Below are 25,281 nucleotides of genomic sequence, written 5' to 3' on the forward strand. Positions count from 1 at the left end.
AACGGGAGGCAGGGAGATTGTGCTGTGTGGGCGTGGATGTATATAGAACGTGTTTACATCTGCACTTCATAGGGTAGTCCTGAAGAGTGTCTTCCAGCCTTATGTGGAATCTAGCTGGAGTGATTCCCTCCCCCCTCAAATATGCATGGCTTGTAGGTGTTCCCAGTTCCCTGCCTCACCATTTCCATTATGCAGCTTAAATCAGCTATACTTTGGCCAAAGCACAGGAATATGGATTTGGTTTTGCATATTTGCCAGCTACCCTGTTTATAAGAATATGTTTTATTATCACAACAACCAGGTGGAACACAGGAATATTTCCTATTACAGTTGGAGAGCCAACAATGATCACCAGAGGGCTTTTCCTTGGTAATTCCATGAATCCTCAGCTGAAGCAGAATTTGGCAAAGGTTATGGCAAATTATCATAATCTTCAGCTAAAAGAATTCTAGATGGCAGAGCAAAAGAAGAACTTGCAGGAAGATCTGGGAGAGCTGTCTGTAGACAGCATAGACAGTACTAAACTGCATGCACTAATGGCCCAACTCAGTATCTGGCAGTTTGATATATTTATATCAACCCAAGTTCCCAATATCTAAATTCACTGTGGGCTACTGGGTTTTTCTGTCTTCATAAAAGATCATATATGGATTCTACCAAATAATTAGCTGTGCTAAAGCTCTGATTTTTATCTTGGTTAAATACATTCCTATGTTGTAAACCTTTGCTTTCACTTTACCTCTGTGACCTGACAAACCTTGGAGTGTTTATAGTCAGCCATTTGGTTTAGTGACTGTATACTACCACACTTCTGCCAACCAAGTTAGAGACAACAGATAATCATACTGAAATTAATGAAATGCTGAAAAGTTAATACTTCCTGTTGAGTGCCCAATTTGTTGCCTCAGTAATCTTTATAACTGCTCAATAATGTAGGTCTGATTATTCATTTACTAAGAGGCTGCAGCCCAGGAACTGCCAGGTTTGTTCAAATCCATTTGTGATTGACACACAGTCAACTGCTTGGCCCTAGAAGCACTCCCCAGATTGCCAAATCATAGTCTTAAAGTGAAGCCAGTCTTGGGCAGAAATCAACTGCTTCAAAGAGGTGCAACAGATGATACAGGGCAAGCCCTAGATACAGTTCCCTGCTCAAAACATGAAAGCTGATAGCAGCTCAGCAGTGTCTGGTAATCTACACTTGCTTTAGACTGGGGGTTGGAATCATGTGGGCCTCCAGATGACACAGGACTGCAAATCCCAGCAGCCCTAGGCATCATAGCCAGTGGTGAGGAATGCTGGGGGCTACAGTCCAACAACAAATGGCCACATGATCCTCATTTCTCTTCTAGCTCCAGTAAACCCTATGTTTCCTCAATGACCTGGCTCACAGCCTTAATCTCTTTAAGTTTCTTTAACCTGTCTTCTTTCTTCCTTCCCTTTGTGTATCTCCCCTCTGTTCATAAGCCTATGTGAGATTTTGTTCAGATTTTTTCTGAACAGCCTTCATCTGTATGTCTGAATAACACAAAGGCCTGGTACAGACTGGTGCTTTGTGCTGGCCTGGGGTCAAAATTAGGGTTAGGTAGAGCTGGCCATCCACACGCACCAAGTCCTACTATCAGTGCGTGGGTGCCATCTTGCCTCGCCTCCATCCACACAGGGCACACAATGGCACACACAGGGCACACAGGAGCGGGTTCTTTCTAGGCCTCCTGGAGGCAGCACCATGTGTCTGCTGTGGTCTCCATTGGGGGCAGAAAGGGGCAATGTCTCGCTGCCCCTTTCTGCCAGTCTGTATCCCCCCAAAGTTTCCTCTGGCCTGCACTTTCATCTTGCTTCACTTATCTTTTCCTGTGGCCTTCATCATTTGCAGCAACTAAACACCTATAACTCAAAGATCAATCCAACCAGTCTGAAGCACTGTTTTCTTCAGAGATATTTGTCTCTTTCTGACACTTGCTGTTTCCAAAAATTACTTTCTTGCTGAAGCTGTTGCCTACTTTGTACGTTTTCCCCAGCTAGATTGCTTCTAGGTTCTTTATCTTCCTCATACCCCCTTGGACTTTCCCCCAGTCTTTAGCTGTTCCTTGTGAGTTTTTCATCTCAACAAAACTGACTAATCCTTTTCTGGTAGAAGTTGGATTGCAACCATTCTGATAGCTTTCTTCTCTAACTGTGTGGAATGCTCAGAAATATTGAGTGCTACCATATCCTTTTGTTAGTATTAGAGACTTCACATTGAACACAGCACACAAATTTAATAGTAATTGAATTAGTAAGAAAAGCATTTATTACATATATAAGATAATACAATATAGAAGGTAATATTGAATAGATAATAAGAAAACAAAAGTGAATAAGATAAAAATCTAAACCAAGAGTGGAGAAAGTGTGGCCTGTGGGCAGCATGTGGTGCTCCTACGATTTCTCAGTTCTGTCTTGCACTGAAGTGGCCCTGTAATGTCCTCTGCAGTCCCAGTGTAGTCTCCAGTCTCCAATTGCTCATCCCTCATCTGAACAGCTGTATATCAGAATTGCATTTTCTTGTATAATCCAGCTTCCAAACAAGGAAGGAAAACAAGCCAACAAATCCTGGAGTTTGCTGTTCGACTTTGAACCTATGTGAAAATGTCCAGGATGTCAACTAAGTGTAAATGTTGTGTGGTCAAAACGGGTTCATAATACTGGAAGGATGCTAGAAGGAAAAAGCTTCCAGAAACTGATTTTTTTGTTTGGGATATATCTTGAAGCAGTGGATGCATCAGCTCCAAAACCTTGCTGTATTTTTGGTTTTGATCCCATTAAACAATACACTACATTTGGGAACTCTGTAACCAAGCATATATATTTGTGTAGCATAATTGTTAGAAAGACTTATCCAGCATGGATGTATTTCCTCTGACAAAATATATCAAGTAGATATACAGATATTCCAGGTAAGACAAGCACACCAAAGTATGGCAGTACCCCAAAAGGAAAGATTTCAAACCCCCTTACTAGTGGTTGTGCCTAGATTGCAGAACTCCTTTCCCAGGAAGAAAAGTCAATTGAAACCTTAGTCGATTTTCACTAATTAATTATTTATTATCCTTATCTGTTTCCCTCCCTTCAGAATATAGATCCCTATAAGATTTATCAGATCAGGTAAATCAGATAAAATCAAAGCAAATCATTGGGGCCCACACCACAGGTTAGTTGAGGTTTGATGGCTCTCTAATGGGAATCGAGGGGACAGTTGAGATGGAGCAGGAGAAGTGCATGTGGTTGATGTTACTTATGTTAGTCTCCCTCCAGCTCTTAGTATCTTTCTCATAGTACATCTGTAGAGGGTCTCCCTACTTTGGCAAGCATTGGCCTATTGAGCTCCTTATTTTCCCCCACCCTCTTGTTGCCTTTTGATCTAAGTTTTAGGATAAGTATTGTCTCATCGCCTCCATTTTAATTTTTATTATAAGTAATTTTATTGTATTTTTGTGGTAAAGTGTAGCTTCACTGTTCTTATCCACCTGAAGCAACTGATATGGGAAAACAGAACATTTTATTGTATATATAATTCCAGAAAAATGGTTGTGTAATTGCAGAGAAAACCTTCCCCGAGGCCTTGCTTTTCAGCAACAAGAAATATAACAGGCACTCCGGGCAACTCCTTCTTCAAGTCATTCGAGGATTGAGTAGGTTTTCTTCTATGAGAAGAGATATTGTCACAGAGAGGGTGAACTGACACCATTTATCACTTTTCTTTTTTTGCTAAGAACAAAAATGTCAAGCCCAGTAACTCTTTAGTTTAGAAAGTCAGGCTTCAGTAGTAAAATTCAGAAAACCTTTCTTCCGCAACTAGAGATGTTCACCAGAGATATTTGTTGTCAGAACTAACCGGCAAACATTAATAAAGCTTAGTTAAAGCACATAATTTCAAAACTTTGATGGCTATTTTCTCATTTGTTACATAAGCAAATGAGAAAGTAGCCATCAAAGTTTTGAAATTATGTGTTACAAAAGCAAACCAATTATCCCCTTCCAATTACAGATTTTCCCAAGAGACTGATCTTGGATCTTCTTGAAGCAGCCTCAACTCCCTTGAATCTGCTCCCTAACCGCTAAGGAATGTGGTCAACAGTTGCTTAGCAATTAAAATACCACTGTATAACCCATAATTTATCTGCAGACTGTATAACACATTAAATGTTCAGCGAATAACAAATAAGTGAAGTTATACCCTTCTGCATGCAGACTCTACCAAGAGGGTGGTGAGTAGAAGAATGTAGCAGAAATTAAAGATTCTGAGTCATTTTCAAGAGTAACCCCATGTAGAGCATCTTGAAATAACTGGACCATGATGTTACCAGAGCCAGAATAACTATAACCAACTCTCTCTTGCAGATGGGCCCAGACAGTTCAATTGACAGAATATGCTCATAGCTATCCTCTTCTGATGAGGATACGTCTCGGTGGAATCTAGAAGAAGCAAATGGAGCAGTGGTCCTTACCAGACAAGAGCAAAGGGCAGACCAGCAGATAATGTATAAGCAAATGTCAGTTCTGGGAACAAGCCTGGACAGAGACAGGTCTTTCAGGACCTTGGACAGGTCCCATAGAAGCTAAAATGTGTCCCAACAAGGGTTGGGTGCCTTTGACTGAATTCATACATAGAGCTGGCTGGCCATAGCCACAGATTCTTCATCCCTTGGGATCAACTATCCACAGCTTGAAAATATTTAAAAATCTATAAATGCCAAAAGCCAACTTTGATCTTGTTATTTTATATAAGGGACACCATTTTAGTATGCCATTGTATATAACGGGACTTGAACATCCACAGATTTTTGCATCCATAGGGGGTCCTGGAACCAAACCCAGGGGCCCACTGTAGCTCCTCAGCTTGATTATCTCTCCTTGGCCCTGCTTGTTGTTGCTGGTGCATAATGATCCTTAAAGAACCTCAAGCCTAATACTCTGTTGCTTTTCTGTAAATTCTCAATGATGCTGCCTGTGCACGAACACAAACTTAGTGGCCCTTGAGGATGAAGACGTTGACTCCTCAGTAAACCTGGCTTCGGAACTACAGCCAGTGGCATTTCTGTTTCAGTAATCTCATATTCTGGGGTTCAGCAGTTCCCTGGTTGCTCAGAGATGTCCAGTACTTCTATATGTCTGACTTTCCTATTCATTTTATGGGTAACCTTTTGTAGGCTGGGCCTCATCTGCACTGCAGATATAAGGCAGTTGGACAATACTTTTAACTGTCATGGCTCAATGCTATGAAATCCTGGGATTTGTAGTTTGTTGTGGCATGAGTTTGGCCTGGTACAGACCTCCCAAAAAGGGCGGTCTGCCGCCACCCTGGTTTGCTCCACAAGGAAGCCACAGCTGACAACCACATGGCTTCCTCGCGGAGCAAAAAGAACCCACAAAAAGCGGGTTCTTTTTTGCGGTGCCATAATGATGCTGTAGTGCGCCAATGATGCACTCACGACGTCATTATGGTGTTGCGACGTGCAGATGCTAGGCATCCGTCGTGTCAAAATGGCGGTGCCCATCTGTACAGGGCACCACCATTTTGATGTATGGAAGATGTACTAGGGTTGCGGGGCATCTGTAAGCAACACCCCTAGGCAACCCTAGCACATCATCAAGTCGTGCCACGAGGCCCATCTGTACTGGGCCAGAAAAGACTATATATCTCACAAAACTACAGATCCCAGAATTCCATAGCATTGAGTCATGGCAATTAAAACAGTGCAGTGTGGATGAGGCCTTATTGTCCAAACCATTGCTAAAAGTATTGGTCATTGCATCAGCTGCCACCTACAGAGGCAAATCTGTCCAAACACAGTTTCAGACCGCAACATTGATCATTTTTTGGGGAAGGAGAGAACATGAATATTCAAAAGTAATAACCTCTTGGCCTGTCGACTGACCACACTTTTATCTTGCTTAGATTCAGGGTGTTTCATACTGTCATCCAGACTGTATTAGCAGGCAAAGACTGGTTTGCAGACCCAGCTATTCTTCTAAGGTTATATGAAGAAGAAAAATAGTTCGGGTTATCTTATATTATTTTGTGAGTGAGGTGTTGTCCTTTGAAAAATCTGTTGTGCTGTGCCTTGTATTTAGGTGGTTACCGTGTATTCATCCAGACAGTTTCAGCTAGGTTATGCCAGTGGTATTCCTGGTTTGAATCTGAAATCAGCGGAGGCGTTTGTTGTTCCCTAACTCCAGCTTTTAAGGGTGTGGTAAACCAATCCAATCTCTAGCATCTCTCTGGAAAATAACAATATCAATTAAAATAGCACATGGTTCCCCTGTTAGCCTCCAGCACCCTGCGTGCATGCTGTTGATGTTATGTGACTACATAGCATGACTAAGCACTGAGAATGCAGAATACACTAAGCATTTTTTTAAAAACAACAACAATCTGCATCAAAAATCATGAATGGAAACTTCTGCATTGGAACCTCTCCTCCCTCCTCATCAACAATTCTGCAGTGGAATATAATTCTTGAGGGAATAGAGTAGTCTAGAAATAGACTCACATTGCATTGCAAAGGCTTGCCTTGGTGCAGGTGAGCTGAGAAGAGGCTATGATTCTCTTGGCCCATGCATATGCATTTTGGGGACCACAACAGGAATGGGGCAATATACACTTGTACCTCTAAGGTCACTGCAGTATGTGCCCCCTCATGTCAATAAGGGGAAAATCCCACATTTTTTTCTAGCAATACTGTAGCAAACATAAAAACCACACAGTAACAATTATAATCTGGAAAAAAAAAACCCATTGTAAATTTCTTTTGCTTTCCCTTGCTCCATGATCAGAGAATTGTTAGTCTTCTATAACAACCATGCTGAGAGAGCTGGGTTTGGACAACAGAATCTCAATCCACAAAGCAGCAGTCAGAATCACTGCAGTGTCTTGCATGAAGTGACCTAGCCCTGCCTTCAAACATGCCTGACACATCCTGCCCGGCCCCAAATGACTTGGAATTTAAGAAAAGGAAAACAGCGCCCTAGAAGCATGTTCAGGTTCAAATGAAGCATAATTTACACCCAAAGGGACTGCCTGTTAATTTCTCATGCCGCCCACACATAAATAGCTGGAAGGATCATTTGGTCACATAACCACTAGGTTTGCAAAGGCCAGTTCTCATGTAGGAACATGCCAAAGAATTTGCAGGAGGAAATTAAGGAAGAGGAGATGAGAATCACCTTTGTTTTTCCTGCTGCTAAGGTCTGCCCCACGCTTCTGTTCCACACCCTACCAACTGTCCATTGTGTGTGCAGCTATAGTGCAAACTGAGGTTATGAAAAGGGGGAGGAGGAGGGGGAACTAACATTTCAAGATATAATGATAAGGAATTCAATTCTGCTCCTCACTTATAATCTGATCAACCCATTTTTTGGGTGGGGGGAATCAAGGTACTGCAACACTGAGAAAATGTACACTACTGTTGTACAACCTTTGGGACTAATTGTGCAAAGGAAGTTGTAGTATAAGCTTTTGTAAACTTGGTCTACTTCCTTTCTCCATGCACCTGAGAAAGTAGACCAAGTATATGAAAGCTTAAGCTACAACCTCTTTCACACAGGCCCGTTACAGACGGGCATAAAGTACGGACTGGGTCTATATTAGGGTTAGAAAGGGGCGTCCCTTCCAGACACCCCTAACCCTAATATGGACCGAGTCCATACAAAATGGCAGCACCCGTTCCACATGGGGGCCGCCATCTTTACGTAGCGGACGCGCTGCATCCGCACGTTGCGCAGCGCATATGACGCTGTGAGTGTGCCATTGGCGCCTCGCGGCGTCATATCCAAGCCGCAAAGAGAAGCGCCATTTTGGTCCTTCTTATTTGCAGCGCGGAGGAGCCTTGCGGTTTGGATGCTGGGGCTCCTCTGCACTGCAAATGGTGGCGGCGGCAGACCGCCCCTTCTGGGCAGTCTGTAACGCACCACAGTTAGTCTTAATGGTGCTATAAGATACCTTCAAAGATGCTACAAGATAACAAGGCTATGTCTGACAATTCTGGTGTACAGGTTCTGGTAATAATAATAATAATAATAATAATAATATACTGGTAATAATAATGATTTATTTCTATTCCACTTTTTTCTCACTAAATCAAAGTGGATTACAACAAAAACATTAGATACAAAGTATACTCCCCACCAAATAACACATAACTGACGTAATAATAATAATTAAGCAGAATAAGTATAGAAAATACAGCAAACGTAGTCAAAAATACAAACATAACAGTGCAAGATACATTTGGGGGCTTATCTTACGCCTTCCAAGGTACAACATCATGCAAACTTAGAAAACCATTTCAACCAAAGACCACGGTAGGACACAGACAATGATGTAATGGTTACTTTACAGAAGAGCCTTGAACTCTTAGGCCCAGTACAGACAGGCCGTTTGTGCCGATATTAGGGCTCAATACGGTGCAGCATCCATATGCACCTAGCCCTGATATAAGCACCATTACGTCACTAGGCTGCGGCCCCGTCCACAAGGGGTGCACCCTTGTGACATAAGGGCGCCTGAGCATCCACATGCCTCTGGGTGGAAGAGGTGTCATAAGGCTGCATCACAGCCCTTATGACGGCACAAAAAGGAGCTGCCTAGAACGGCTCCTTTTGGATGGCACATCTGTGCTGCAGCTTGCAGATGCTGCAGCACAGATGCGGGGCTTACAGGGAAAGCTTCTAGCCACCCGTCTGTACTGCCCCTTAGAGAAGTTTATTGTGTCTACAGCCTTGCTTTCTTTATAGCAGGCAGTTTCTACACCACAATCAAACAGTGTGGTGATTCGACTCATCCAAAGAAACTCTACTTGGAGCAGCTACCACTTGCTAAAAACTACATGTGGCTTTGCAAAACAGTGCAGATTTGAATTATGCTTTCCTCTGGTAAGCTAACAAGCAAAGGGCCCATGTGAAGCTTTAGTGGTGCTACTCTGCCTCACCACCTCTTTCTGAGCAGGATGGTAATTGGCTTTTCATTCCATACTGAGTAGACTGCATTGCAACAATTTAATAGCATTTCAGGAGCTTTAAATATATTATACACTGTATTACATTTGATTTACCTCTTGAGAGTCTGTTCAAGAAACACAAGAACTTTGTCCTTTTGCCTTACCTTGTTGGCTTCATGAAATGTGTAAGCCCTGCTTTAGGTTTTCCACTTCTTCCTCTTGCTCTTGGTCATTCAGGCATCTGCATGGCAGAAGTCAGAGGTGCAAGATCTTTAAAGCTCAGCTCTGATGCATACAAGTCTCTAATCAAGTAGCAATAGCTGAAATAATGAGAGAGGTGGAGGGAGAAACTAGCTTCTTCTTTTTTTTTTTACAGCAGATATGCAGGAGGGAGCTAAAGAAGCCACATTCTCATCCATGAGAACTGGCACCTCTATCACTACTGAATATGATCTAGCAAGTCATGTGAAGACATTTGTTGTGCCTTATTTCCAGGACCCAAGTTCAGCCTGCGACACAGACAGTGAAGCAGAAAGACAGAGGGACGTGATACAGACTACAATACAGACAGGGAGACAGAAGGACAGATGGCATGCCAGTACTTGAGACAAACAGTGACACTCCCCAAGAGCCACAACACACAGACATGAACTTGATAATACTTATTGCAATGGAACATAGTAGAGAGAGGAAGGGTTAATGACACTCAGAGCATTTATACAGGAAATAGTCATTAATCAGATAATAGCGGTGAGATGCTGCCAGGCTAAAAATAATCCAGCAACTCCCTTGGAAGGTGGTTTGCTGACAACTGACCATTCAGGAGGAATCAACACTTGCCTCTTGATTCCTGGCTCATGTTTCTGAAGGATCTTGGACCCTGCATCGTAAACTGACCATTACCAGACACTTCCTTGGACTGACAGGTTGGCTGTCTTGCTGTACCCTATGTACTTGGACTGCCTGAATGCTGAGAGCTGTAACTGGTTGGTAAACTTCTGTACATGACTGAGGCAGTTACTCTCTCATCTCGGATAGACTGTGCTTGGTACTTTGCTCCTGGCTGGCCTTTAAGATAAGACGGCACCTGTGGCAGTTTGATCCTGAAAGATGGTGGTCAAAGTATCCTTGATGGAGTTCCACTCCCCTAAAGCAGGGTTGGAAATTATGCAGTCATATAGATGTTGTGGAGCTGCAAGTCCCAGCATCCCTAACCAGAAGAGTCATTGGTGAGGAAAGCAGGGAGCTTCTATGCAATCACATATGTGGCGGTGGCAGCAGGGGGGGCAGTGGCGGCAGGGGGGGCTACATGATCCACACCACTGCCCTGAAAAGTTGAGCTTAGAGTCTGGGATACTGACTGAAGTAGATTTGGAATACTTTGAGTTCAGTGAGATTTTCAGTGAGGCATAGGATTGCAAGAAATTTGTGGCAGAAAGTTACTTGGACTAGGGACTCTCTGGCCAGAATCCTGTTGATGACATTCACTCATATAAACTGGTGTTGGAAGAGCTTGTCCTTTCTGGATATTATGGGATGAGATATTCAAAGCCTTCTTGCACAGGGTTCTCTTCCACTATAAGAAGGCAGTTTTCAAGAATGGCCACATACTAGTTGGGAGGCATTCTGGAAATATCTGTATTCTGCAGCTGAGAGAAGACAACTGACATCAACCTTTTAGATCTCAACTGACAATAAATGATAATGGAAAAGTAGTCCAGAACTTGGACTGCCTTCCAGCACTTAGACTGCCTTCCAGGGGTGAGAGAAGGATGTAGAACTACAATATGCTCCACCTGTGTGGTGTAGGATTCTGCCCTCTGGCTCCCAGACCACCTTTTTGCTACTTTAAGCCTGTTTTGGGGAAGATCATGGTAGCAGCAGGTTTTTTTAACTCATATTTTCTCTAGGTTGAAGCAGCTCCCTGTTAAAGATGTGGTCAGACTAAATCATCTTTATCACGTTCTTAGATCATATGGCAGAGCCTTTTGCATCAGATATAGACAGATAAGTTTTCAGTTGCTTCAGGGCTGGCTGTGAACGGTACTTTGATTTTTTGATGCCTTGATGGTTGTATAGAGGTTAGACATCTCACAGCAATTGTGCTTACTCTTCTCTTCATAATTCTGTACTTTGATATGGAGATTTGGTGGTGTCTCCTTCTTTGGAAGTTTTTAAACAGAGGCTGGATGGCCATCTGTTGGGAATGTTGAGAAGGATATAGGATGGGGGACACCTGGCTTAACGAGACTATGTGTGAAAGGGATCTAGGAGTCCTAGTAGACCACAAGTTGAACATGAGTCAACAGTGTGATGCGGCAGCTAAAAAGGCCAATGTGATTTTAGGCTGCATCAATAGAAGTATAGTGTCTAGATCAAGAGAAGTAATAGTGCCACTCTATTCTGCTTTGGTCAGGCCTCACCTGGAATACTGTGTTCAATTCCGGATACCATAATTCAAAAAGGATGTTGACAAGCTGGAGTGTGTCCAGAGGAGGGTGACCAAAATGGTGAAGGATCTGGAAACATACCTTGTGAGGAAAGACCTAGGGATCTGGGTATGTTCACCTGGAGAAGAATCGTAGAATCATAGAATCGTAGAGTTGGAAGAGACCACTAGGGCCATCCAGTCCAACCCCCTGTCATGCAGGAAATCCAAATCAAAGCATCCCTGACAGATGGCCATCCAGCCTCTGCTTAAAGACCTCCAAGGAAGGAGACTCTATCACCCTCCGAGGGAGTGCATTCCACTGTCGAACAGCCCTTACTGTCAGGAAGTTCCTCCTAATGTTCAGGTGGAATCTCTTTTCCTGTAGCTTGCATCCATTGTTCCGGGTCCTGTTCTCTGGAGCAGCAGAAAACAAGCTTGCTCCCTCTTCAATATGACATCCTTTCAAATATTTAAAAAGGGCTATCATATCACCTCTTAACCTTCTTTTCTCCAGGCTAAACATCCCCAGCTCCCTAAGTTGTTCCTCATAGGGCATGGTTTCCAGACCCTTCACCATTTTTGTCGCCCTCCTTTGGACAAGAGATGGTTAAGAGGTGATATGACAGCCCTGTTTAAGTATTTGAAGGGGTGTCACATTGAGGATAGAGCAAGCTTGTTTTCTGCTGTTCCAGAGACTAGAACACAGAACAATGGATGCAAGCTACAGGAAAAGAGATTCCACCTCAACATTAGGCGGAGCTTCTTGACAATAAGAGTTGTTTGACAGTGGAACACACTCTCTCGGAGGGTAGTGGAGTCTCCTTCTTTGGAGGTCTTTAAACAGAGGCTGGATGGCCATCTGTCAGGGATGCTTTGATTGTGACTTCCTGCATGGTAGGGGTTTGGTCGCAATGGCCCGGGGAGGGTGTCTCTTCTATGAATGCTTTTATTGTGCATTTCTGCATGGCGTTGGATCATCCTTGTGGTCTCTTCAATTCTGTGATTCTATGTTGAATGCTTTTAGAAGTCCCATTGCTTCCCATAGGAGAGTTATGAGACCAAATATTGGGATATGGAATTGTATTATTTTAACTGTAAGCCACCCTGGTTGTGTTCCACAGAGAGGCTGGATATAAATAATAATGATGATGATGATGATGATGATGATGATGATGATGATGATAATAATAATAATTCTCCAAAATTGGATGCTAAGAGCCTATACAGTCAGTCAGTTCTCTTTTCTCATGGACTTGGGATCTGTGTTCTTGAATATGCTTTATCTTCATTAGGGTGCCCCTGTGGTGCACGCCCCCTGCATGCTTGTGGGAGCATGCCCCATTCAAGCCTATGGGGCTTGAATAATAATAAACTGTTCATTTATAGCCCGCTTTTCCTGGCAGATCAAAGCGGGTTACATCACAATGTACAATTTACAAACAGTATCCTTATAAAAATCACAATACATCAAATTATTATTAAAAACAGGATAAAAAATTACAAGATTAAAAACCACAACTATAAATTAGCTTAAAGTGCTGGTGCAACGGGGAGAGAGCAGATATCATAGCGTCTGGGGGAAAGCCTGTTGGAAGAGGAAGGTTTTCAGCTTCCTAAACAGGTAAAGGGAGGTAACCGAGCGGAGCTCACCGGGAAGAGAGTTCCAAAGCTGCGGGGCCGAGATAGAAAACGCCCTCTGTGCAGTCACGGAATATCTCATGTCAGGAACCCTCAGCAGTTGCTTCCCAGCCAACCTGAGAGCGCGGGGTGGATTATATGGGGAGAGGCGGTCCTCCAAGTACCCTGGGCCCAAGCCATTTAGGGCTTTATACTTGTGAGTCTCTGTTTTTGCAGGGGGCTCCAGAATGGATCTCCCGCAAAAACAGAGGGTTGGCTGTTTTTGCAGGAGATCCGTTCCGGAGGCCCCCGTGAAAACAAGAGCCACATCATATGTCACCTTGGTTTTAGCACAAAGACAATAGCACAATAGCACAAAGAGCCTTATTGCATGGGGCTCTCTCCTGCTGTAATTCTGTGGCATGCCAAAACTGGGATGGCATTCTTAACTCACCTGGTCCTGATCCAGAATTAGAGTGGCTGTTAGCGCCAAAACTTCATTGCAGTGCCTTTGCCACTTTGCCACTTCCGCTCTCTTTCCCTCCCTCCCCTCTTCTCTGTTCCCAGGGCAAGCCATGTCTGCTTTGAGGGGAGGGCAGGGGGTAAACTTTAGGAACCTTTGGGAAGGAGCTGGGTGTGGGGAGGAGAAGGGTTGGAGGAAAGGAGGAAGATGTGTGTGTGTGTGTGTGAGAGAGAGAGAGAGAGAGAGAGAGAGAAGCATTACCGTAACAGAAGAGGGCTTGGAAGGGGGCTGGATTGACAGGAAAGCACTATTGAACTTGTGACAGCAGTGCTAAAGGAGGTCATCAACAGATTTTTCATGTGAATAAAAACAGGATCTCCCATGGTTCAACTATATGACAGCAATAGTGTCATGTGGGGAGGGGGAACTGAATGCATGTTTATCATGTTATCATGCCACTGTGATGCCCATGTGTGATAAGGGCCAAAGAATATTCTTGTAAGGACCAGCAGTGTATGAGGCAGGAGGTAGCATTTCAGGAGCTGAAAGCCCCATTCTGTCTCCATATTTATGCCATTTCACCTTTGCATCAGAGGATCACAAATAATCTGTAAGTCTTGATCCTTTTCAGAAACCAGCAAAACACAGGTCTAACATGGCTGCCTGTTTCTTAGCTAGCAATGAGTTGAACAGATTTCTAAGCATCCGTGGTTTTGTCTTGTATACTTGTAGAAAATGGCATCACCTGGCAGAAGTACACCATGGGTACTTTAAGCTGGAGTAGACAAACCCATCTAAGAAATGTTAGGGATAACCACCCCTTATTGAGGGGGGAAGACTCTTTGAAGCAGAATGGTGTTACACCCATATCTTGGTACAGGATCAAACCTTTGAAATTCTAGTTCTGACAATGAATGATTTTAATATGCAGCTTCAGCCCGGAAGGGGGTCAGGGAGGGATGAGCTGCCTGAGTTTTATTAACACAATTAGCATATGTTGCCATGGATATTGAGTCAGATGCCCAGAAGGAAAGCTCCAGTTTTGGTTGTAAGCAAAAGTACAGTATAAAAGAGATTATCATCGGAGATTCAGAATTATCTTATGAGAGGAGGGTCAGAATTATCAGGAAAAATTGTATAACGTATTTGTGAGGAAATAGAGAATTATCTTAATGTTTTGCCTTACTCTTTCAACAAAGGAATCCACATAAAAGCAAAGTAGAATTCGGCTCATAAAAATATGAGGAGTGGTCTCACCAAAGGGACCTTTTCTCTCCCGTAACCAGGTTGGCTCCTCCTCATTCCCTGAAACTTCAAGACAGGGCATGAGACCAGGCAATATGTCCTTGTGATGTCATAGGAATAGGCCTTGTATAACAACTACAAAATGTACATGCATGTGAGAGAATGATATGTCCTTTCCTAAGTAATAGGATTTCAGGGTGGTGTACAAGTCAAGTGAAAACAAATTAAAACAGTTTAAAATTATGTATGTGCACAAATTTGTGCAAAATATGTAGGCCCTGAAGACTTTGATTTTAAAGTAATGATTTACCTTTGTGTTGGAACGAAGCTAACACCAGTCAGGTCGCCAAAAGGAGACCATACCACAAACAAGACAATGCAGCAGAGAAGACTCTCTCCCACATCCTTACATGGTGCATTGCTCCCATTGGAGAGACACAGAAGAGAGCCCCTCCAGAAGGCCTCATTTCTTAAGCATACCTTATAAACTTCTGAAGGAAAGATAGGTCTAACATATAGATATCCAGAGGGCATAATGCTATACAGCACTGGCAATCAAACATTTATCCCCTTGGGTCTCCCATTAACATCTTTATGGGTATGAGTAAAATGTCTTAAAGATGAGAAGCCAGCTCATCAAAAAGTCAATTTACTTATTTGTTGGAAAACTGAAATGAAACTGGCACATCAGCATCAATGCTAATTAACAATCAGTGGCCCAGCAAGGTAGCTGGGTCATTGCCAACATCCAAGGCACTGCTTGAAATAGTAGGCCTTGGCCAGTTTATGTAAGATAAGACTATCCCAAAGTACCTTGGAATTATATTATTTAAAAATCCTGCAAATTTGTGTGCCTAGAAAGGAATTTGTAGATAGGCATGTGTTCATAGATGTCGTGGGGAGAGAAAGGGAGAGAGAGAGGGGAATAGTGTAAGCAGAATGTTTTGAAAACATTTTAGAAAACCTTGAGACAGTGTTGGTGCTACTGTCTGGATGTTACTAATTACACAATTACTGCTATTATTACTGCAGTTTGGGCATGCTTGATATTGAAGCAATCTTAGAGATGAGTCAGTGACTTACAAAGTTTTGGACTGAATTACAGATTCTAGGTTCTTGGCCTGCCTTTCATGCTGATGTTGTAAGCAGCAGTGTGCAATCCTCAGATGGTGTTGGGCTACAGTTTCCACTAGCAGAGTCAATGGTGAGGAGTGCTGGGACTGTACTTTACATAACCCTATTATAAAGTAATATATAAACACTGTAGAGTAATAACATCGAAAGACCACTTCAGAGGCCATGCTTACTCTGTAAAGGACACAGATTTATGTTTTGAGTCTTTGCTCTGTCTTCAAAGGTCCCTAAGAAACTGTAAGGGAGATAATGTGGGCCCAGTCCTTAACAGCATTTCACCAATGCCTCTGTATTTAATTTCTGACTTGAAAAACATTGGAGTATAATATTACTTTGCATTCTGGGCTATAGTGTGCATAACTGTGTGCAAGGCTCCTAAATGATTTGTCATTCCAAGGCAGAAGGACAAAATACACAGAAAAGATCAGGCTGTAGAATACTCCCATGTTTCCTATACCATGCTCTAGGGAGGTCTCCTGACATCCAGTCAGCATCTTCCTTGTGTCTTTCTGCTGCTTGGGCAAGTTTTAGTGCTTCATTCTCCACCTTGCATTCTGTGAACTTTCATTCATTTCCAGTGCCTTTCCACCCAGCCCTTCCTGTGGTCCCTGGCATGTGTGCCAGACAGCTGGAGGACATGAATGGAAATAGTTAAAAAGACACACTCCTCCACCCAGGAGAAGTGGGTGTTGCCTGTGTCAAAAACAGTATAAGAACAGTTGGAAGTTTCAGCAGGAAAGTTAAGCTTGAAGCAGCGGCACTGCTGGGGGTATTTGCGTCTGGCAGGGACTGACTTTTCCTTGGGGCTGTAAATATTCTGCCTGTGCAGAATGGCTGAGAACAAAAGGAAGGGCAGAGGAAGGGGCAAAAAGAACAAAGAAGGGAGGGAAAAGGAAAAAGGAGCAGGCCCCAAAGAAGGTACTTTCCAGTTTTAGCACATTTTTTCTGCACTGTAAAAGCTTGAAACAGGAGAGGATATTCAGGCTGCTTGGACCAATGCAAATCCATTGAGATACAGTTTCTATCTGCTTCTAAATCTGAGGCATGGTAAACCTCTCTTAAGTTTATGAGATGCTTAAATAATAGCAAAATCTAATCTTGGCACAAATTGAGGCAGGGTATTTTCTGGAAATACCTCTGGTCACGACTCCTATAAAGTGCTGCCAGGCTGATTAGAGTGGATGCAAATAATCAATGCTGGAAAAAAGTCTCTTTGTATAAAGTTGTTCCTTGGGAGGCAGAAGCTGTCAGAAACCAAAGGTGTGATCCAAGGAGCCAAGGCTGCAGTGGCTGTTTCTGTGAGTGGCATCTATATGCTCTAATTCTACTGCTGTTGGTATAGTGACAACCTTTCCATGGTGCTCTTATCTGTTGACTAATTTTATTGGTATGGGCTATTAGAAGTGGATTACTGAGCTGAAAAGGTAAGATGAGAGGACCCTGAAGCTGATGCTAGGAGAGCACTTGTCCTGCTTTTAGTGCTTTCCCCACTTATCTATAAGAAAACCAGTAGTTATTGAGTACAAGGGTGACAATTTTATTTAAATGGTACACTTTAACAAATGACACTTCCTCTGTGTCCCAGAGAGAGCCTGTGGGCACCCTGGTGTAGTGATTTGTATCTCTTTACATGCATACTGGTATGATTGGGTGGGCTGGGGAGCTAAATGTATTTAAATGGTGAAGGAGCTTTTTTATGGCTATTGGTGTTACATTGTCACTCTGTTATTCTTTAAAAGAGCCCAGGGCTCCATTCATGGATTGTCCTTCTCTAAACCTCACAATATCTTTGTGAGGTAGGCGGCTAGGCTTGCCAACAGTGAGTGCTTCAGCAGGGAGAGGTCTCCATAGATCAAGACTCTGTGGCTCGAAAGTCTAGCTGTCTCGCCACACTGCTTCTCCTCTGGATGATGCCAGGAGGTGTGCATCTATAAGCTTAGAGTCAGTGTGTGTGTGTTAATGTGTGTTCTCTTCTGACTTCCCCTTTATGTGTTTCTCACAACTGTAAAGGGAAAAAGAATCCCCAAAGGGCACACGTGACAGAGTGCCTTCAAGTCTGACACCCACTTGCAGATTCCTACAGTTTTATTGTAGTTGGTGAAGTGCCAGCATGGTGGCTGATAGATGTGCCTCAGCCTCTGCCCCACTTCTGCCGTGGGTGTGAAATATGAATCTTTAAAATGTGAGTTCTCCCCAGTGAACCACCCCCACCCCCCTGTACACTTTTTGTTTGGTTCTGTTCCAAATATAGGTGTTTGTATGACATCAAACCTCCTCAACAGTGGGCTGTGGTTTCATAAACTGCCAGTGTCTGGGAGTGAGAAGATTCTGAATCATCTGCAAGCCCTTTAGCAAGGGGAGATGTTGGGAAAAAAAAGCAGAGCAGTAGCTGTGCTAATGCCTCCGGAGGAGGCAGGGCAGACACTTCTTCTCAGCAGCAGAGGTGACTCGATGAGAGGAAGGACAGCTTAGCTTTATTTGCCTCCAAAATGCCTTGCTCTGTGTCAGCCTCAAGACTGTAATAAAAAGAAACGGAATTAATCTAATCCCGAGGAATGGGGATGTGTTGGTGGGCACACAGATCCAAGGCACTGTTGTGGAGCTGAAGTCTTTAAACCACAATGAAATTGTTTGCTCTCTTGTCCCTTGGACAACATTTATCAAAGGCTGCCAGATGTTAAGCAGGCCAGTGCTCCTGCACCTTTCATAGTAGCTCAGAAGAGCCATAGCTGCTGAAATCCCTTCTCTGTGCAGGAGCCCTTTCCTCTTTTGCATCTGGCCACCCTTGGTAAATGCCTCATTTCATATGGATTATTATCAGGTTAAAAAAGAAAAACTATTTCTGTGTTTTGAAAACGGAATATCCAGAAGATTTCTTTTCCTCTCCTAATGATTCCTGAGTTATACAGCACAACATATTGGCTAGGGAGCTATCCTGCTTGGGGAAGACAAAGACATACAGTTTTTAAAACAGAATGAACAAAACAAGGTGACGTGTATGCGTGCGTCTGCACGCACGCACATGCAGGCAGAGTAAACTAATTCGATATTTGAAGGGTACAAGGACAGTGCATCTAATAAAGAAATGTTAAACCAGCTTTCCAGAAAAATGACAACTGCTAATCATTAAAGCAGATAGTAAAATACTGTTAAGAAGAGATAATCGTGAGGAGTTATAGAAGCTATATTTGCTAATACAGTATAGCAAGAATTTTTTGTGTTATTAGGAAAACATTGCTTGTGTTTGGAATGCCTTAATTGTAAGTTAATACATTACCTGTAAGTCAGAGATATGTCATTAGGATCACTGTATTTTTTTTAAAAGCATGGTTCAGTATTTTTATGTAACAGAATGGGAAGGTTAACAGTGGGTAATAAAGTGTCAGAATTATTAGGATACTGTTCTCCAACTGGTGTTTCATCTGCTCAGTTTGGTTGTCCCATTACTACCACTTGGGGGTGGGGAAGATTATTTAAGTGAGAGAGGAGAAAAAGAGGGCTATATTTGATTTTAGAAAATGGGAGGTCACAGGCTGAAAACTATTGCCCTTAAATGAGTACATGTGACGGCATTTGCACGCATTATCCCATAGTATTCTTACTTCCTTTATTCTTTTTTCTCTTTCTTATCTCCCTGACATATCAGAATTTGGATTGTAAGCTGTCTGGTGCAAATACTTGATGGTTTTATACACTGATGATGCCATGTTGCAGAAAAATAAATCCAGTTTGGTTTATAACAAATCACTGGGAAAGCTGTGATCACAGCTTATTTTAACTTCTGCCTGCACATTACACTTATCATTCTGTGTGTAGATGTATTAGCGCTGACTAAAATAATATGTCATGACCTCACAAATTAAACCACTGTCAAGCTTTTGCCTTGTTACTTTGTCTGAATCTTGTTAAGTCAGTGCCAGCTGGCAAGTGATGTTAAAAGCAGGTTCACTGTTACACATTGCAGAAGGGGACAAGAACTGCTTGCTACTTAGGGTGCCAAGGCTGAAACTTGACAGACGGGATGGACTAATTCAGCTCAGCCATACCTTTTGCCCATTGGGACCATACTCCATCCAGACAAGCTGAAAGTGCTGACAATGCTACCTTATGAACTGTTGGAAGACAGACTGTTTTTATCAGTAGGGTTCCACATTTCATATATGCAGCATGGGAGCTGTCTGGATGTGCTCAGGATGTGGCTGTGGTTGTGATGAGTTTCATCAGTTAAAACAAATAATGCATGATTACGTCTTCATTTTTTAACATTCACTGGGCTCTAATTTGGGGCTTTCCCTGGGGACAGTATGGAACATTCTGGTTCTTGACTTGGGCAGATTGTGGGGGAATGTATGACATTGATTCTTGCTCATCTGCTGCCTATTTTCCCCCCAGCCCCAACTTGAGGGTACTGGTCCTTATCTATAAAACTCTGAAAGGTCTGAGTCCTATATATAATCCTAGAAGCCCTGATGGTGCAGTGGTTAAATGCCTGTACTACAGCCACTCACTCACAAGCCACAAGCTTGTGAGTTCAATACCAGCCAGGGGCTCAGGGCTGACTCAGCCTGGCATCCTTCCGAGGTTGCTAAAATGAGTACCCAGCTTGTTGGGGGACAATTAGCTTACAGTTGTAAACTACTTAGGGACTGCTGTCTCCCAGAGCATCCCCCCCATAGGATCATCTTCAAACCTTGAAATCATTATAAGAGGCCTCCTTCTTTCTTTCCCTTTTCGCCAGATTAGGTGCAGTAGTGATTGGAGCAGGGCCTCTACAGTTATGGTGCCACAACTATGAAACACCCAGGGAGCTCACAAGGCACCTTTTCAGGGAGTTTCAGTTGATCAGTAAAACAAACAAACAAACTTGTAAGCAGTTGCCTTATATTGAATCAGATCATGGATCCATCCATCTTGCTGACCAGCCTGTATTCTGGCTGTCAAGAGCTCTGCAAGGTCGTTTCAGATGAAGATGGTGGGGATTGAACCAAAGATTTTATCTGTGCCTAGCACGTTATCTACAACTGAACTATGGTTAGGGTTGCCATATCTCACTTCCTCAGATCCATGCATTTAGCATGCACATTAGGCAAATAACTATATTTTGAAAATTATTCTAACTGAATTCTGTTGGAAGAAACCTATGCATTCTCTTTCCCCTTATTATATAGATAATGGCCCTGTCCAGATGGGCAGGATCATTGCCGTGGCAACTGCATGGGCGCGGCAACAATCCGCTCCAAAAAGGAGCTGTGAAATGCAGCTCCTTTCCACACCGCTGCCAAGGCACCATTAGCGCACTGGAGTGGCACAGTGACGTCTCTTGTGCGCCACACCGTTTGGATGCAGCACACAAGGCATGTCATCAGCGCACGCACCATCTGAATGCGTGTGTGCCAAAATGACACCAGGAGAGCGCAGAACATACGGACACCCCACTCTCACGATTCCGAATTGCGGCCCCAGGCTGCCACAAAGTGGTAGTCTGTACCTGGCCAAGGTTTCCTATTCAGGTCATTCCTTCTTAAGACAAACTGTCTTTCTTTGAAGATCCTAAACTGCCAGCCTCCTCTAAGTCTAAGATGGAGTAATAGCTTTCTTCCTGCTATATTGTCCCCAGTTAAGATAGGATTTCATTTATTATGTCTTTATTTATTAAAGCCATTATTATTTGTTTTTAAACCACAAGCTACATGTTTGTTGTTTCTTTGAGTTAGTCTTTATTTTTAGGAAAGCATATTAAAATATAATCTGTCCCACACTTCTGCTAGACTGCTAGTGAAAACTAGACCGTGACAGGTTTGACTTTCATACTTGCTTATTTTTGTTTCCCTTTAAAAGGGTTAGCACCTTGGGAAACTCAAATTGCACCCCACATTTTATGGGTTATGGGCCTAGAAGGGATCCCAGTCTAGACCCAGTGAGGTCTCAGAAGAGGTTCCAAATTATTTTTAAACTACTTCTCCTGAAAATACTGACTTCAAGAAAGATTTTTTCCCTACTCCAATAATAGAGAATGGCTTCTAGTAATCCTAATCCCACAATATTACAGAAATTTTAACTGGAACAAATGATAAAAAGTGGTCATGGAAAATACAAATGGACCTGACTATTTAAAACAATAAATGGGCAGAGACCCACAGAAGCAGGAAAACATCAACAACAGTTTGATGAAAATGCTGAGAAAATAGCAGCTTATATTTGCTTGTTTGTAGATCCCAGCGTTGCTTACCATATTCAAGGTTTAACTGATGCAAAGCAAATTTGGGACAAACTACAGAAAGTACAGTGCTCCATTTCCTTATGCGGGGGATCCGTTCCAGACCCCCCGGTGAAGGGGGAAATCGCGTATGCTCATGCCCCAATGAAAATAACGGGGCGCATGCATGCAGCACGGTGTGTGTGCGCCATGGGCGCATGTGCCATTCATGACATTATATGCTGAAAGCTGCAGAAGTGAAGCCCGCGTATGGCACGGGCTCACTATATTTAATTCTCCAAGTATTTCTAATCAAACAGCTGTCATGATCAAACTTGTTAACAACAAGTTGCATCATCCTCAATTTTTAAATCAGCATATTAATGGCTTTATGACAATTTGTCCAGAATTACATCAGCTGGAAAATCTTTTCCAGAACATGCAAAACTTGGACTGTTTTTGGCAAGTCTACCAAAATTGTACTCTCCAGTAATGAATGCTTTATAAGTTAAAGGAGATGTTTCTTTACAAGATGCTATTATTCAAATTGTTGAATTTCAAAATAGGCAAAACTTGATGGAAGATAACTATAATACAAAAACAACAGACAGAGAACTAGCTCAATTTGCTATGAAGAATTTGAAAAAGACTTCCTTTTCTCTGAAGTCAAATAGAAACAATGTTTAACAAGTCAAAGCCAAGAGCTGAGAAGCAAAAGCTGCAAAGTAAGGGACTGAATAGCAATAGCAAAACCAAAAGCAACTTTAAAAGCTTTTAAAATCCTAAAGCGAAATCTTCCAGCCATGTTGACATCAGTTTGATTCAACAACAATTATTTCAAATTGCTGGAGATAAATATAAAAACCAGGTTATCATTGATAGTGGAATGAGTGCATATTACTTCAACAACAAAGAATTGTTTGTTGATTTTGATGGAAATATAACTCTTACTGTTTATCTTTCTAATGGTCAAGATGTTTTTGCATGAAGAAAAGGAACTCTTTGGCAAACAAAACTTGGTCCTGACAGACTAGGAAAGCCTCTTGCAAGAGGCTTTAAATTCAAAGCATTCTCTAACAATGAAAAATGTGTTGAATGCTTTAAAGGAAAAGCCACAAGAGCTTCACATCCTCCAGTTGCTGTGGACAATCCAACAAGGCATTGGATCTTTTATATGCTGATCTTTCTGGACCAATGAATCAGAGGTCAGCAGGAGGTAATTCTTACTTTGTGACTATTATTGATGATTTCAGCAGATACACATACACTTACCTTCTCAAAGTGAAGTGTTAAGCTTTTCAAAAATTCAAAGAGTACTTTAATTGAGTCTCTAACAAATTTGGCTATAAACCAAAGAGCCTGTGCACAGAAAACGGAACTGAATTTGTCAGTGCTGAATTTGATGAATTTTAAAAGAACATGGCATTGAGCATTAGACTACACAGGCTTATTTTCCGGAACAAAATGGTGTGGCAGAAAGAATGAGCAAAACTCTCAAGGCAGTCAAGGCAGTCACCATGCTTTTGGAAGCCAATATGCCTAAACACTATTGGTCTGAAGCCATCATGACTGCTACATACCTGTGTAATTGACCGCCAACTAAATCCAAAGATGTAACCCCATTCCAGTTAAGGCAAGGAGTCAAGCCAAAATTAAACCATCTGAAAGTTTTTGGAAGCAAAGCATTTACCTATATTCCCAAGCAGAAAAGAGGTAAACTTGACTACAGAAGTAAAGAGGGATTTTTTATTGGTTATGCTAGACATGGTTACAGAATTCTATATTCAGATGGATGCACAATAAAATTAACAAGTGCTTTTTATATTGATGAAAGACCACAGCCCAAATCTAATCAAAACCAAGATGTCTATCAAGATTTATTTGCAGAAGACTCCCGCCACCAACCAGAGTATGTGGAGTTCTTTTGTCCTCCAGAGGTCTTGCATCCAGAAGAGGCTACACTTGCAGTGGACCAGCCTAATGAAGAGGAACTAGACAGTGTGCAGGAAGCAGAGCCAGGTATCCAAGTCCATTTGAGAAAGTCAGAATGCTCCAATAAAGGTATGCCACCTGACAGATTTTCTTATCAAGCCACAGAGGAATTAATTCTAAAACCCTCTGATTGGAAAAGGATCAAGGGACTGCCAAAGACAGATTCTAAGAAGTCGGTGCAAGCTGTAAGTGCAATCTTTATATAAAAACAAGACATGGACTTTGTCAGAATTGCCAGAAGGATAAAGAGTAATTGGCTGTAGATGGCTCTTTACCACAAAACTAGATGCAGAAGGGGAGATTCAAAGATACAAAGCAAGATACTTGTCAATAAAAGTTATACTCAAACGTATGGTGAGAACTACAATGAAACCTTTGCTGGAGTAGTCGTTCATACAACCATCAGAACTCTCCTAGCTTTTGCAGCTTACAAGAAAATGAATGTTCAACATCTGGATGTTTGCACAGCTTTTCTGTATGGTGATCTCACTGAACAACTTTATATGGAATCAAAAACAGAAGATACTGGATCTTCTGGACTGTCTTGGTCTGAAAACGTGTTGGGGGACATTTGAGGGCATTTTTGGGTTGCAGTGGGGGGTTGGGGTACATCCCCCCAAACTCTCCTAAGCAGGTAGTGCAGGTCCCTAGCCTCCCACATTTGCTCATACCTGATTTAGAAGATCATAAAACTGGCAGACATCTTACTCTCTGGAATTAATTCCTCTTGCTGCTAATTTAAGTATTTGACTTGATATGTTGCTGTATGTTGTATTAACTCTATTGTACATTTAAAATATTTGAACTTCATGGGGCGTAAAAAATATTGCATGCTAAGTATGGATGGACAATATATTTAGGAACAAACAAATGAGTATAATCTTTACGAGTGCTGTTCAATTGGAGCCCATATTCATCAGAGCCCATGTCAACCATAGTATGATGCATACATTTTTGAAGCAGCCCAGAGTGGATCATGCTTATAGAAGTTGGTTTCATTATTACTTTGCAAGATGAGGTTGAATGGACACTTGAAAAAAACAGAGGTTTTAGCTTAGCCAGCAATAGTTATAAACTACTAACCCTCAGAGACAAATGTAAATGTAATTGTAAATGTAATGTAATAAACCAGTGATTGGGTGGCATATAAATAAATCCTATTATTATTATTATTATTATTATTATTATTATTATTATTATTATTATTATTATTATTATTATT

The 25,281-nt window shown here is 42.2% G+C and overlaps 1 protein-coding gene across 1 annotated transcript in view; it reads left to right on the top strand.

Annotated features, from left to right (window-relative positions):
- NRG2 (neuregulin 2) overlaps positions 1-25,281 on the top strand; it is a 186,896-nt gene that overhangs the window by 46,770 nt on the left and 114,845 nt on the right. Inside the window, exon 2 of the mRNA XM_042464379.1 lies at positions 23,902-24,244. Coding sequence (XP_042320313.1) covers positions 23,902-24,244 — 343 coding nt within the window. The remainder of the gene's footprint in view (positions 1-23,901; positions 24,245-25,281) is intronic.

The sequence above is a fragment of the Sceloporus undulatus genome, chromosome 4 (genome assembly GCF_019175285.1).
Source record: "Sceloporus undulatus isolate JIND9_A2432 ecotype Alabama chromosome 4, SceUnd_v1.1, whole genome shotgun sequence".
NCBI classification, from domain to species: Eukaryota; Metazoa; Chordata; class Lepidosauria; order Squamata; family Phrynosomatidae; genus Sceloporus; species Sceloporus undulatus.